The 16,688-nt window shown below is 38.5% G+C and overlaps 1 protein-coding gene across 1 annotated transcript in view; it reads right to left on the bottom strand.

Annotated features, from left to right (window-relative positions):
• The window catches only part of LOC144772975 (coagulation factor X-like), a 261,014-nt gene that overhangs the window by 172,245 nt on the left and 72,081 nt on the right, over positions 1-16,688 (bottom strand). The window contains exons 4-5 of the mRNA XM_078657698.1: positions 13,070-13,183; positions 926-1,057 (exon numbers count right to left, since the gene is read on the bottom strand). Of these exons, the coding sequence (XP_078513824.1) occupies positions 926-1,057; positions 13,070-13,183 (246 nt within the window). The remainder of the gene's footprint in view (positions 1-925; positions 1,058-13,069; positions 13,184-16,688) is intronic.

Raw genomic sequence — 16,688 nt, 5'->3', positions numbered from 1 at the left:
TGCCACTTGGTAAGCAAATATTTGTTGAGGAGCAATTCAGGACATTTTATTTTACAATGCATGAGAAATGGCTTGCAATGATGCATCAAATGTCCATTCACCAACCATGGCATTTGAAGTCAATGAAGCCTCACTGTGGTGCTCTGCACAAGTTCTAGATCTCTTCCATAAAAGGGAATTTTCTCTGGATCTTGAAAAGTAATGCTTCATTTTTTACCTCTTCAATAGCTCTGAGGGCATATACGCCCGTTCAATGCATGTGTTGCAGAACATGTCCCAGATAATCACAATCTTATGGTGTACCAGTGTTGGGATAGAAAGCTATGTAGGTTACCAGAGTTAGCAAATTGCGTACTGGATGTTTTTGCATTGTCCATCTCAAGTGCAAATGTTGAGAGGGCCTTTTCACAGATAAAGGTTTACATGGGAAGGAAAGAGTGATCGCGCATGACCAACGACTCATAAAGAAGTATTGTATGGTGTAGTACAATGAGTTTGATTTGTAAAAATGTATTTGGACCTTATATACACTGTCTATATGCCCTGCACTATCAGTGCAGAAAGCAAGAAATAATAAAAGCAAAGCATTCCATAAACACCGGAAAACACTGCTTCTGTTGGTTTTAATAGCGCGGAAAAGTGTAACCACTGATAACTACAGTTTTTTTAAGATATTGAAATCACTGGAAAAACCCCACCAGAATTTACCTAAAATAGAAACTGAAAACAGGAAAGCCTAATTATATAATACCAAGCAGGTTTAATAAGTGCAGTAGTAAACTACTTACCCCTTCTGTTGGATCTTTGATGCCAGCCTGCAGTTGTCTTGTAGTAAAACTCACCCTCTGCATGGTGATGAGACTTAATACAGCCCTGAACTAGTGTACTTAAATTAATTTTTTTAAAGGTGCCTGTTTTGACTTACCTTTTGGCACGCATGACTTCTGGTCTTCACCTAGGACGTATCCTGTGGCACATGAACATTTAACACTCCTTTCCACTGGTTTGCAAAACTGTTCACATCCTCCATTGTCCAAGCTGCAGAGCTGCGGAGTAACTGCAGGAAGCAAAACTCCAATTGAATTCAAATATCACAGCAACGATCAACTCATGAAATGGAAACAGTAACAAGCTGTCTGGCACTAGGAGAATCACTGGCTGTTTTACCAATTCCAACCTTGAAATTTCAATTGTTCAGATTTATTCTTAACTGAGTGAAATTATTCACTTATCAGGTTGAAGCATAATTGAAACACACATATATGAGTTACATATATCAATAATAATTCGCAAGTAACATTATGGTATTTTGCTTAGCTTAAATTACAATCGGCGTTTTTAAATGCAAGTAATGGAACATACATCGATTTAGTTTTGTTAAATCTATTAAGTGAATCATCAACAATATTCCATCTAATTATTTTTCTCTGTGTTCAGCTGCTGAATGTTTGTGATTTCTTTTTCACAGTTGTGTGAGGAATCAAGTTTATAGTTTAAAGTGTATGTTTAGGGGATCGAGATCTTCAGTAATTACAGCACACTGAAAAAAATGCGATGAATGAGTTTCCCATTGGGAATATGGTAGAAAATAGCACAAGTTGGTGACATTTTAAAGGGCACCTTTTTTGCTGTCACTTTTTTAATTATCAGCATCACTTTACTTTAACGGGTATTTGGTCAACTTGGTGATACAGGGTAGATTTCAAAATTAGTGAGAAGCAATTTCTGTTGAAACTAAACAAATTTAAAGGGGCCTTGTTATTCTAGAAAATATTTGATGATGCATAGGATGTGCAACCTACTGGAATTGTAACATTTGGTCAAACATAATGAGATTAATTTACATGGAATGAATTTGAAGGGCCTTTTGCAGTGACAGAACGGGGAAATAATGGGCAGATTTTGCAACTATTCAGATCAGTAATAGAGGTGGAGCACAAATGGTACTTAAAACTGAGCTATAGTGGGGCTTATACTTTGTCTCCCGCCTGGAAAAAATTATACAAATTATACATTTAATTTAACTCCTGGAATTTTGGGGAAAATGTGTGCAAATGATAGATATTGAACTGCATTTAACTTAAAACATAATTGAAAATGGAATTTGATTTTAAAGTCACCTCTAAAGACATTTAAAAACAGACAGGTGCAGCAACGAAATACCTACCTCACACAGCAGTCATTGCAATAACAGCTAAATGGAGTTCTGATTCAGACAGTCAGTCAGAGTAGGTGAAGACCAGGGAGGGACTGTGAACGGTGCCCAGGTGCTGACTGTGGTCAGACTGGGAGTTGCAGTTCCACCTGTAGTGTTATCTCTATTTCCATTACTTGTGTATTTTATAGAACTTAGAATGTTCAACGTGGGGAGATTCTTGTAGAGTCAGTTACTGGCTGATAGCTGATGGTTAGGGTGCTTATGAATAAACCTAATCCAAAGACTATTTTCCTTTCTGTGTTTATTCACAACTTTACAATGGCGATGAGGACGGGATAGAAGAAAAGAAAAGAGCGCCTTAACATCAAGCTAAGTTGAATGACTGCAATGTTATGGAAAATTCGTTTTATGCTTAAGACGGATGGAAAATCATTTTCTGGGTTTTGTATTAAACCAGAGTGCATCTGAATCTTTGTATGAACTTCCCCTGTGGCTGTTGTTTTAAAAGGGAAGCTTTGGTTTCTCCAGCGGCAGTAATTTAAAGTGAAGGAAGGGAAGGATTTTGTTATACTGAGAAACAGTCGTCTTCATAGTAACATCGAAGGTGTTGAAGTATATTAATGATAATAATATGGGTTAACACGACAAATTTTAATAAGAGATGAGTATTTGACTGTTACAGTTTTGTTCGTGTGAAGACCTATAATTTTTCCCCAGCGGCAGTAGTTTTAAATAGGGAAGCTTTGTTTCCCCAGCGGCGGAAATTTGAAGTGGAGGAAGGGAAAGAACTCATAATAGACATTTACAGTATAACCTCGAAAGTTTTAAAATTTATTAACATGATTTAACGAGTCATATTTAAGGGAAGGAGTGGATTTGACCGTTACCGTTTTCTTCATGTGAGGAGCTCTTCTCTGTTCGTGAGCTTGTGCCAAGTGATGACGTTGTGGAATCAGTCCTGGGATTCGGCGAACGTTCAGCGTGAGACAACGTGTTCAGGATTGGCTAAAGACACTGTGTGAGGACACGTCACAGCGCAAGGAAGGCAAAGATCTCTGCGTGAGGAAACGTCTGTACTTGCTGAGGAAAATCGGATTTTTTTAAATTTTATTCCTTTAGTCTTGAAACTTGAAGGAATCTTATATTTCAGTTTGATAATATTGAATGAGGAAGGAACGTTTTGGGTTGTTTGTTTTCGAGCAAGTTGTTTCTTCATCAAAAACGGAATTCAAAGAAGAAAGAAGCATATCGTTATTTTGAAAAGATTGTGGTGAATTTAAGAAGTGACTTCAAAATTAGTATTGTAAAATATTTACAACTTATTGTTATTGATAAATTGTTTTCACATGGTTGGATGAAATATTTTTTTTGATTTTTTTATTTTTAGACTTTGTTGAGGAAGGTAGTATTTTCGTGATTATTTCAAATGTTTCATGCACAACAATGAAAATTTTAATTTAGTTATAATTATCGAGAAGTTGGCAATAGTATTTAAAATACAGTATACTGCAAGTTTATATATTTTAAGTCTAGAAAATGCAGAATGTGACCACATCTCCATTTTTTTGAGTGATCCAGGTGAACCTAAAGTAAAATGGAGTAAGTGGAATTTTTTTTTTCACATCATGCAAAGGTTTGTGGAACTAATTTAAGTGCGGAAAGGAAGCATTCCTTATTGTTACATTGTCTTGGGGGTGAGGGGCAGGAAGTGCTTGAAAATTTACCTGATTTGTCTCAACAAGAGCAAAGTGGTTTGGATGAATATGAAGTGTGTTTATTGCAATTGGATAAACATTATCTACCACGTGTAAGTACTATTATGGAGAGATATCATTTTGGTAAACGTGAACAAGGAAAAGATGAGTCAGTGGAAGAATATATTACTGCTCTAAGGAAATTGTCTTCTACCTGTAAGTATGGTGCTGCGAATGAAGAATGTATAAGGGATCAATTTGTTTTGAAGTGTAGAGAAGATAAAATCAGGGAAGAATTGTGGCTCAAGGGTGAGCCTCCTTTGGAAGAAGTAGTTGGTATAGCAAAAAGAGTAGAACATATGTTGAAATGTGTGAATGAGTTAAAAAATGAAAAAGGAAAGATTGAAGAAAAGGTGGAAGAGGTTAAGGTTGAGGTTTCTCAAATAAAGGAAGTGAAGCCTGTTGTAAAAAATGTGAGTAAAGAGGAAACTAATGTAGCTGGTTTTACCTGTTTTAGATGTGGAAAGACAGGTCATAAGGCTAACTCAAAGTTCTGTCCAGCTATGAGTTTTGTTTGTCATGGCTGTGGTAAAAAGGGACACTTTGTTAAATTTTGTAAAACAAAGGATAGGAAAGTGGTTAACAAAGAGATAAAGGAGGTTATTTGTCAGATTAAAGTTGAAAACGACAAGGATCATCCCACTGGTTTGATCAAGATTGATGATACAGAAATAGAGGTGAAATTTTACTCTTGTGCACGTATTACAATTATTTCAAGAGAAATTTATGAGGAACATTTTAAAAGTAAGAATAAGCTTAGTAGAATGGATGTGTGTCCAGGTGGATATGGTGGTGCACCCATTACCATGATGGGTTATTTTAATGCTTCCATTGAATTTGGGAAGAGAATAACTGTGGGTAAAATCTATGTTTCAAAAGTTGGTGATTGTTTGATTGGGTGGCCACATCAACGCTTATTGGGTGTAATTTTGAATCCAAATTCTGATCCTCAAGTACAAATTCAAGAAGTGGAATCTAAAGCAAATACATTTATGGAAGAATTTCCTAAACTTTTTAGTTCAGAATTAGGATGTTTAAAAGGTTATAAACATTGTATAAAATTAAAAAAAGATGCTGTACCTGTTATTGCAAAGGTTAGGAGAATTCCAATAGCCATACAAGAGAAGGTGGAGCAAGAACTAAAGAAATTGCAAAAACAGGAGCTCATTACTTCTGTAGAAGCAACTGAATGGTTGGCGCCAATTGTTGTCGCTAACAAACCCAATGGGGAGATAAGACTCTGCTGTGATTTAAGATCTTTAAACAGGGAAGTTGTAGTGGATAAATTTCCTCCACCAAATATTGATCTAACGGCATTTATAACGCCGATGGGTGCATTCAAATATAGGAGAATGCCGTTTGGTCTTGTGTCGGCTGCGTCAGTTTTTCAGCAGGTCATGCATTCAATTTTGAAAGGAATAAAATCTGTAAAATGTTATCAGGATGATTTATTAATTTATGGAGTGAATCAACAAGAACATGACAAGACTTTAAGAATGGTGCTGAAAAGATTGGAAAATGCTGGTTTAATGTTAAAATATGAAAAATGTAGGTTTTCGGTCAATGAGGTGAATTATTTGGGACATCATATTTCAGGAAGTGGAATCACACCTAAAAAAGAGTTGGTTGACACTATTGAGAATCTGGTTTCGCCTAAAAACAAGGAAGAAGTGGTTTCATTTCTTGGAATGGTTGAATACTATGGAAAATGTATAAACAATTTAGCAGAGAAAACTAGCAATCTGAGATATCTTCTAGGTAAAAATAAGGAATTTAAGTGGACAGATGAATGTCAAAGGGAGTTTAGTGATGTTAAACAGGATTTGGTTGATGCTCCGGATTTGCAAGCATTTGTACCCTTTGAGGAGACTTTTGTAGTAACAGATGCTAGTTCCAAGGGTGTGGGTGCTGTTTTAAAACAAAGAAGGAATGGTCAAGAGAAACTTATTGCTTGTGCCTCTAGGAGTTTGAGGGGTGCGGAACTGAACTATTTCGTCATAGAGAAGGAGGCTCTGGCTATTTATTGGGCACTAAGGAAGTTTAAGAATTTTCTATGCGGTATGAGGTTCTTAGTCTGTACGGATCATAAACCATTAAGAGAGATTTTTATGATGAAAGGTTTAGATAGTGTTTCGTCAAGGATTCGAAAATGGGTTATTGGTCTGCAGGAGTTTAATTTCAGTGTTGACTATATACCAGGAGTTGATAATGTGTTTACTGATTGTCTATCACGTTTGGTTGATGGAGTTCAGGGAGTTGATCAGGAAGATGAAACATGTGAAAATGAAGTTAATGTATGTGAGATTACTTCTGGTGCCATACTTGAAGATGAGTGGTTGGAGGAAATTGGTAAGGATTCGGAAATTGAGAAAATAATTGCTTTAGTCAAAGGAAAGGTTAATTGGGACAGCTCTTTTGAAAAGGTATGGCATTTGGTTGAAAATGAGTTGTCAGTGGAGAATGGAATTTTATTGAGGGGTACTAAGTTAATTCCTCCTTGTTCTTTGAGGAGAAGATTGATTGAAGAGGCTCATCAGGGTCATTCAGGAATTGTTAAAACCAAGGAAAGAATTCGGTGTTCATTTTGGTGGCCAGGGATGGATCAGGAAATAGAAAGAGAAGTGAGAGAGTGTTTGCAATCTAGGGTAAGCGACAACATTTTATTATCACGTACCACTCCCATGGTTTGTCGCAATCTTCCAACAGACATTGCTATAGATATTGTAGGTCCTCTTGCTGGTGAGCATCGTACACCTTATTTGATAGTTTTGATTGATCTGTATTCTAGGTGGGTGGAAGTTTCTTCTGTTTCTGAAGTTACTTCTTCATGTGTTATTTCTTTTCTCAAAGAAGTTTTTAGAAGGGAAGGTTTTCCGAAATCTCTTTTATCAGATAATGGTCCACAATTTTGCTCGAGCATGATGTCAGAATTTTTAAAGTCTTGTGGAATAAAACATAAAAGATCATCTGTTTATCATCCAGAAACTAATGAAACTGTGGAAAGGTTCAACAGGGTGATTAAGGAGAATGTACAACTTTCTAGGGTAAATTCTATGGATTGGAAGGAGGAATTACAAAAATGCATTCTAGCACATAGATTTTCACCACAAATGACTACTAAGAAAACTCCTTTTGAATTATTTAAAGGGAGAATTCCTAATACGAGTTTGAGTCCAGCTTGGATGTGTTGGCGTAAAGGGTTAATAAACAATGGAAATGGTGATTGGAGGGTAAGAGAGGAGAAAATTCAGTTAAGGAATAAAATTTGCTATGATGAAAGGAAAAGAGTAAAGGAAGGGAAGATTGAGGTTGGTGATGTAGTTCGGGTCAGAGCACCTGTAGGAGCTTTAGCTTGGTCAAAATACTCTGCTCCACTGCATGTTATAAAATGTTTTAAAAACTCAGTCAAATTGGAAAATGGTAAAATATGGAATTTAAATCGTGTTCCTATTGTAAAGGATTACACATTTGTTGATAAATCAAATATAAAGGATTCCATTTGTTGTGATGATGCAAAAGTAACTCCACAAAGGTTTAGTTCTCGCATTAAGAGAGTTCCATCTTATCTCAAAGACTATACTAGTTAAAGATCTCTTTATGTCTTATCTATGTACATTTAAAGCATTGTATTCTGTGCTCATTTTTTTATGTGCAATTTCATCTATGCTTTCATCTTAATTCTTTTTAATTTAAGTTTAGTCTTTATTATAAGAAAGAGGATGTGTAGTGTTATCTCCATTTCCATTACTTGTGTATTTTATAGAACTTAGAATGTTCAACGTGGGGAGATTCTTGTAGAGTCAGTTACTGGCTGATAGCTGATGGTTAGGGTGCTTATGAATAAACATAATCCAAAGACTATTTACCTTTCTGTGTTTATTCACAACTTTACACCACCTTTATTCGCAGGAACTAACATCTGTTAGTCATATGGCCGACCCATCCCCTATCTGAAGTGAGCTTTAGTGCTGCAGGTTGGTTCTAGACTCCGTCTTTGTTCTTGTCCCTCTTCTTCAATGTAAGAAGGCATAAGGTGTAGCATGTAAAATGGGGCACATCCCATGGGAAGTAGAACTCCATCTCTTATCCATCAAGCAGGCCAATTATGTGCTGCCCCTACCCCCATGGTGGTTCATTCTCCCCAACTCCCTCCTCTCCCTCCCTAACAGTCGTCAAACACTTCCTCCTTCAGCTCTCTCTCTCTCTCTTTCTCTCTCTCGCTCTCTCTCTCTCTCTCTCTCTCTCTCTCTCTCTCTCTCTCTCTCTCTCTCTCTCTCATTGGAGCCTGTCTTTACTGCATTGTGAATAAAACAAGCACAAAAACCTACTCGCAGCACTAGAGATGCAAATAGGTACCCAGAGATTTTACCATAGCAGAGAGCAGAAGAGCAGATACTGTGATATGGAGAAGGGAGGCTGCATTATGCAATGCAGTTGCAGATAAACAAACTTCATTAGCCTATTATGTTGCAACTACATTGGAACCTGCAATTTCGAAGAGGCATGTGCATCGTTATGAAAGACACGACCATGACTTCCAGAGGGGTGCTTTAAAAGTAATATTTTAATGGGGTAGTCCCATCATTTTCTAATTAGTGCATATTTACAAGGTTCTCTAATTTAGAAATTTCCAATAAAAAAATCAGGGGTAGGAAAATAGGTTAAAACCTGACAGCAGCTCGAAATGTGTTAATTGGGAAATTTCTCTCAAGGAAATGTTTTAAAATGAAAGCAAATTGTTCATTCAAAAGAACAACTCTCAAAATTGTATATGCTTTAACTATCATTCAAATGCATATCTTACTACTTGCTCTTCCTTTCTCTCTCACATTGTCTTCTACCCTCCCTTATTATAAATTTTTTATCTTATAACCTTAGGCTCTCTTTTGATTTCCATTTCCGTATCATCCCCCTTTTATCCATCTCATGTTCCTTCCTTCCTTTGAACATCTCCTTTACCATGATCAGATTTTCTCAGCATATTTTGAAAAGGTGTACACGAAGTTTACTTGAGCCTTCTTCACCATTCACTTTTTAGAATAGTGATCGAGGCCCCTCTGCAAAAGAGATGGTTCATATTGGAAATATACCCAAACTCTATATTATGAAAAGTTCAAGAAATTGAAATGCATTTTCATCTTAATTACAAAAAAAATGATCTCTTGATAAGATAGCAAAATTGCTATGCAGCCATGAAAACTCACAGTTAAGAAAAGAGGTATAGCCAGGCTGACCTTGATTTCCAGATATTCGTTCAATATTTATTTTAAGGAAGTTCAAATAAAGGAAAAGCCTTCAGATGGGAAATGGTTTACAGGATTGCAAAGTTAGATGGTTGGATAGTTAGAGCAAAGCAATTATGAGCTGTGTGGCATAAAAGGGGTGGATTGTGGGATCATACTGGCTAGAGGGAACCTGGCTCATCCTATACCAGAAGTTAGATGGATTGAGTTTACCAGTTTAAAATGGATTCTACTTGATTCAACAGGTATCTGCAACATGGACAATTTGGTTAACCTGTCCTGTCAACAGTTTACCTTACCTCACTCCCCTTGCATGTTCTGCATTGGCAGACAAACCATCAACCCTGATCCAACCCCCTGTCGAGAGTTCTCTGATTACATGTTCCAAGTTTTGCCAACTTCCCTGTACTATGTAGTAACCAATGTCACTGGTACGCCCATTTTACTGGGGTATAATTTTCTCAAACAACATAACCAATTTAAATGAGATTGGCAGCTTATTTGTTTTGAAGATAATTTTTCCTGATCTTTAGGATTTTCTAGATAATAATGGCAACAAGCACAACAGTGTGCAAATTATTTTAAATATTTAGAAGACTTTGGCTACACTCCTTGTTGCAGATTGTCTAATTTTTGTGAGGGATCTATAATGTCTCACATTTTCTGCCAGTAGCAACAGACGTGCTAAAGAGATTTCATCTAATTAGTTCCACAAAGGCTTTTACACTGAGTATGCGACTACCAATAATATTTAAGTATGACTGCAGGATGGTTCAGTTAACTGAACATTTGCTGATCATGCACTTATCTGCAGTTCCATCATGACAAGAGTAGTCCACCCTTTTAAGATACAAAACTGAGTACTGTTTAATTTACAGCACTAAGAAATGGCACAACTATGGTAAAACTATATGAAAACCAAGAGAGTATTTATGCAAATAAAATAAAGAGTGTGTCCTCAAATACAAATGGACAGTAAATGTTGACATCTGGCAGATTCCAGCCTTATATTTTGCTCACTGTGCCAATTCCGACAGGGTTCAATCTGATGCATAACATACTTGACAATGCTCCAATAGCAGCAATCCAGTTAGAGCTGTCAAGCTGTGTCACCTCAGAATGTAAACAAAAGCAATCTTTTTTTAAGTTTGAATTTATTAAAGAACACAAGAAAAGTAACAGCATTATAATAAGTACAACAAATCTTATTTAACATAAAAGTTGTATGGAAAACAAGATATAAGTGAAATATGACTATCAAGCTGTATAAAAAAGAGGAATATATACATTATAAACCAAGACAAAAGGGGGGAGAGGAAGAACAATATATAATTAATTTATAGTATAAGAATAAAAGGCAAGAATAATAAATGATTTACCACTGGAAGCATAACAATAAGTGAAACTAAAATAGCATGGTAAAAAACTATAAGAGAACATTATTTTCTAATCCTTTAAGAAAAAAGAGGCAAAGAGTGGTTTCCGAACATCATCTGCTACAGTAATAAATTTAACAATAGAAGAGGCAGATATGGATAAATATGCGGTTAATGGAAGCCATGAGAGATTTTTTTTAATCACTAGAGAAATAGGGGAGACATAATTAGTGTGTGGTTTATGATGGAAACACAAGGCGTTCCACCAGAATCTAAAAGTAACTTTATCTGCTTGTTTCCAATTTGAGGTTATTAGGTGAAAAGCAACAGCTAACAATAGGTCTAACAATTTAAAACTCAATAGTGACTGAGGCTAATTGGGCAACAGAGTGCCTAGGAATAGGTTTATTATAGAAATGAGGATCTTAACTTTGAACATTTTCTTAATTTGGGACTGGACCAATTGCCAAAATTAGTGGATGGGGGACACTTAAATAACATGTGTTTTAAATCAGCAGTAGGACAGGAACAGGACCAACAAGTAGAGGACATGTCCGGTGTGAAAGATTCTAGAATCACAGGAGGAAAAAGCACCCAATTGTAGAAAAAATAAAGGGTTCGTGTGGTATTAGCAGCTCGTGAGTTTTTTTTGAAGCCTCAACCAAAACTTATCGCAAGTACTGGTTGGCCAAAATTGTAGTAAGTCTTTTTCCCAAGCCAAATCAATCTTTGGTTTGAGTCTATCCATGGGTAATTGTAGGGATTTGTATACAGTGGGAGAAGAGGGGGAAGTATCTAATATTGGAAAAAGGTTAAAACAGTTTGCAGGGAGGTTGGACGTGTTTGGTAAAGTAAGAAAGTATTGGTTAAGGGTGGGGCATAGAAGATCATATTGCCGTTTAAAGGAAGCTGGTAGAGAAAACTTTGTTTGGAGATGAGTAAACGAGAGGGGTTCATTGTCAAATAGAGGTTGGGAGATCCAACATAAGCCCTTAGAAAGCCAATTTTTCCAATATATGGAACATTTTTTATTCGTATTGATTTATTATGCCAAATGGATTGATGTTGATATGAGTTAGTTGAAGGATACCAAGTCAGTAAGAGAGGAATTAAGAGTTTGCGGGAATGAGATATGATAGGGGAACGTAAAGAAGAAATATTGGAAGTAAAAATGAGGATTTACTGAAAATCGAAGGGGGTAATGAGAAATATATCTATTTTTATCCACAACGGAGGAAATACGGGGGCTCCGAAGAGAGCCAACGGGCAGCTTCTTTTAGGGAAAATGCAGAATGATAAGTTTTGAAATCAGGAAACCAAAGATCTCCCCTGGATTTGCCTTTTTTAAAGAGGAAAAAGCTATACGAGGAGGTTTGCCTTTCCAAAGAAATTTTAGTAAGAGAGAATTAATTTCTTAAAATAATACTCAGGAATGAGAACCAGAATCATGTAAATAATATATAAAATCTGAGGAGTGAGCATCATTTTAATCGAGTCTGTACGGCCCCACCAAGACAGAAAGAGATGATGCCAACGGGGCATGGTATCATTTAATGTTTTAGTAATGTGGTCAAAATGTTGTTTTAATGTTTCAGGAATTGTCAGACGAAACCACAAGCCTATATATGTTATTTTAGAATATTACCAAGAAAAACCAGCGAGGACAAAAAAGTGTTTTTGACATAGCACATTTAAAGGCAAAACTTTACATTTATCAATATTAAGTCAATATCCTGAAAGCTGAGAAAATAGGTGGGAGAGAGGTTGCAGAATTAGAACACTATAAAAGAATGTCATCAGTGTAGACTGACATTTTAACCTGATGAGGGCCATATTGGAAAGGAGGAGATAAGAGGCACCCTTGTCGTATCCCTCTAAATAGTGGAAAATAATCTGAGTTTTTACCATTAACAAAGATTGAGGCTTTGGGACCTGAATATAGTAGAGAAATTAAAGCGATCAACTTAGATGGAAATCCAGCCTATTTTAATGTGTAAAACATAAAGTCATAACCAATCCTATCAAATGCTTTTTCTGCATCTAAATCAATAGCAGCAATAGGGCGAATTAAAGATGAGGCCTTGCTGACAATGTTGAAAAAAGACTTGAGAGTTGTCAGAGGCTAATCCTCCAACAAAAGCAATCTTAAACCTGGTTTGGTCTTGTTGGACCTAATCAAAATAATATGACACATTTTCCTAAAATTTGGGAACTGTACTTTATTCAGCCTAGCCCAGCTGTTGTACAGAGCACGATAGGTTTTTAGAAATATCTGTTCCGCTCCATAAAGAACTGATGCATCCTCAATTCGCCAATATCAGCACCATGTATTCCTGCTGGAATCACCTTTCCTTCTCATAGGTTTATAGTGCTGCTTTCACTGCTAAATATGTGTTTTCCCTGTTGACTGACAAAAGGCTTCCACTTTGCTGATCAGCACTCCTTTGGCTTCCTGAATGTTTTCCTTCCAAACCCTATTATCAGCTTTTCTTACCCACAGCTAGATTCAATAGTCATTTACTTTAAATGAGAACTTACCAATTTCACAGTTTTTACCCTCATATCCTTCCAGGCATAGACATGTGTATTCGCCAATTCCATCAACACATGAGCCCCCATAGTTGCAATGTACTGACTCACACTGATCTCCATCTGCAAAGACATATACTTATGAATGACAGATAGAAAATTGTCAAATAGACTAAATATTTGCTGAACAATATGTTAAGATTTGTAGGGTCAACTCATTATTCTATATCTCTGCAGTCATATTATAAGTGGCCTGTTAATATCGATTGGGCCAATAACAACAGCTACAGGTCTATTGGGATAACAAGCCCCATAGTTTATGACTGTTTCATCCAGACACTTCACGAACTGCAAATTGATAAAAGTTTGTGAGGAACGAAGCTAGAAAACTAATTCCTGTCTCTTATTCTCCAAAACCTCACAATCAAAGGTAGTCCACTGCACCTCCCCCCAACCCCCTACCCTCCCCCAGATAATAATGTTAGATGTAGGAGGTACTTAGGGATGATTACTGGGCAATGTAATCATTTATTAATACATTTGATTTTTCCTTAGAATTAAAACTAAAATAAAACATTTGTTCTGCACATTCTGAGTGTGGACTATTGACTAAAAAGACAGAATCACTTAATGTTTGCCAGAGAGAAATATCTTTAAAGGTGCTCTTCAAATCTCATGTGGATCTCCCCCATTGAAGCTTATCACTGTGAAGCAGCTAATATGTTGTGTGAGTTCATTGCAATTTGACTCAAGTGAAACAAATATTGATTATAAATGAAGAGGGGCATAAGTTAACTTCAAATTTATAGGATGTCAGATTTCTTTTGTCAAAAAATTACTATGTCAAGCAACGGTGTGCACTAATGTGATAAAGATGGTGTTAGACTACTGTACAATAAATATTTTTGTAACAGTTGAGCAAAGTCTAATATTAGAGTTCTAAAGTTTATAAAAGCTGCATGGGAAACATATTTAAAACTGATAAGAAAATGTATGTTTAATAAAATGTAAATTAAAAAAGGCTACCGAAAGGACCTTGAAAATACTGAAATAGAATATGTTGGTTTACACAAGTTAAGAAGCTTTCACCTAAATCAGAGGTGCAATTGACACAGATTTCGAATCTGATGTAAATTTGGTACATATTTTGTGCAAAACAACTGTACCAAGGATACAATTTACAAAAAGTAAAACATGTTGGTGTATCAAGGTACTTCACAATTGTTTAGCACAGCAGAGGGGAATGTATGCAGAACTAGAATGGTGCTGGAAAGGTGAAAGTCATGTTAAGCGACATAGCTAGGATTTAGAAGCAGCTAGCCACATAGACATGTGAGGCTTGAATGTCATGGTCTATGTAGCCTTTAGCTGTGGTAGAAGAGATTTGCTTTGAGAAAGTGGTTCATTAGTTATTTTGTGAATTGAACAACATATGAGGTAAGTCTGATTTGGAAGGCAAAATTGTTTCACTGTTTAGGGGCGTCAACTGAGAAAGCTTAGTAGTAGGTCATCTTTTCATCTCATTTTTCTAGTTCCTGCTCTGAAATGGTTTGACTCCTTGGTCTTTGCACTGGTATTCGGGATTCTACCAAGAAGGCCAGTGATGACAACTTTGTATGTCATGCAACTTGATTTTAAAGAACAGTGGGCTTTGAGGGAGAACAAATGGAATACTATCAGGGTGATGCCCTCAAACCCCAGCCGGGTCTGGTGGCTCAGTGGACTAATGCATCCACTGCAGGGGCCTGTGTTTGACCTCATGGTCACAGGGTCAAATCCCGCGGGTCCACTCAGCCTTGCATCCATTTGAGGTCGATAAAATGAGTACCATTGAGTTGGGTAACAATATACATCTGTTATTTCAGCGCCAAGATGCCCTGTTGCTGGGGCAAACGTGCGCTTTACAAATACACCTGTTATTAGTTGTGCTGCTATGAGTAGGATAGCTTAAGTCCAGTGTGTGAGAAAAGTACAGGTTTAGGAATAAATGCATCATGGTTGGATGCCAGTGCAGATGTTGGTTTAAGAAGATAAAGTTTTACCTTACCGGTGTTTTCTTTGTGATGTGTGCCTTGAATCACCACCTCATGCGCAGACATCACCACCTCATCAGACTAGCCAAGAGATCCTATTTCAAAGACCGCCTGGATCACAACGCACACAACAGCAAAGAGCTCTTCCGCATCGTGAAAGAACTCTCCAATCCCGACACCAGCGCCAACGACATCCCGCCCTCACAAGAACTGTGCGACTCACTGGCCATCTTCTTCCACCGCAAGATAGCTGACATCCACGACAGCTTCAACTCCACAACCGCACCAACGATGCATGACTCCACCACCCCAGCGATCACCAACAGCGCCAACCACCTGACCTCCTGGACCAACACCAACGACGACGAGACACGCAAGATCATGAACTCCATCCACTCAGGATCTCCGTCAGACCCGTGCCCACACCACGTATTCAATAAAGCAGACGCGGCTATCGCACCCCAACTACGGAAGGTCATCAACATCTCCTTCAAAAAAGCGTCATTTCCGGAAAGCTGGAAGCACGCCGAAATCAACGTCCTCCTCAAAAAGCCCAAGGCGGACCCCAAGGACCTCAAGAATGTCCGACCCATCTCCCTGCTCCCGTTCCCGGCAAAGGTCATCGAGAAAATTGTCAACATTCAACTGACCAGCCACCCCGAAGACAACAACATCCTGGACCCGTCCCAATCCGGATTCAGATGAAACCACATCACTGAGACAGCCTGCTTTGCCGCCACCGACGACATCAGACGCCAACTGGACAACGGCGAAACATCAGCCCTCATTCTCCTGGACCTGTCATCCGCATTCAACACGGTCTGCCACCGCACCCTAAAGACACGCCTCCAAGAAGCCGGAATCCAAGAGAAGGCCCTTGACTGGACCACGTCCTTCCTCTCCGGCAGAACCCAGAGCGTCCGCCTCCCACCTTTCCGGTCAGAAGCCACCGACATCATCTGCAGCGTCCCCCAGGGCTCATCCCTCAGCCCGACACTGTTCAACATCTACATGGCCCCCCTGGCACAAGTGGCCCACCACCACAACCTCAACATCATCTCCTACGCCGACGACACCCAGCTCATCCTCTCCCTCACCAAGGACCCCCACACCGCCAAAACCAACATTCACGAGGTCATGAAGGCCATCGCCGACTGGATGAGGAGCAGCCGTCTGAAACTGAACTCGGACAAGACGGAGGTCCTCATCCTCTGACCCACCCCCTCAGCCTGGGACGACTCCTGGTGGCCGACCGCTCTAGGGACAGCACCGATACCAACCGACCACGCACGCAACCTAGGATTCATCCTCGACTCCTCCCTCTCAATGTCCAAGCAAGTCAACGCCATCTCCTCCTCCTGCTACAACACCCTACAATTGCTCCGCCGGATCTTCAAATGGATCCCGACCGAAACAAGAAGAACAGTGACACAGGCCCTCGTCAGCAGCAGACTGGACTACGGCAACACACTCTACGCAGGAATCCCAGCCAAACACCAACGGCGGCTACAACGCATCCAAAACGCCTCCGCCCAACTGATCGTCAATGCCCCCCGCCGCAGCCACATCACCCCCCTCCTGAGAGACCTGCCCTG

The sequence above is a fragment of the Lissotriton helveticus genome, chromosome 8, assembly GCF_964261635.1.
Source record: "Lissotriton helveticus chromosome 8, aLisHel1.1, whole genome shotgun sequence".
NCBI lineage: Eukaryota > Metazoa > Chordata > Amphibia > Caudata > Salamandridae > Lissotriton > Lissotriton helveticus.
This window is presented reverse-complemented; position numbering and strand designations above follow the sequence as displayed.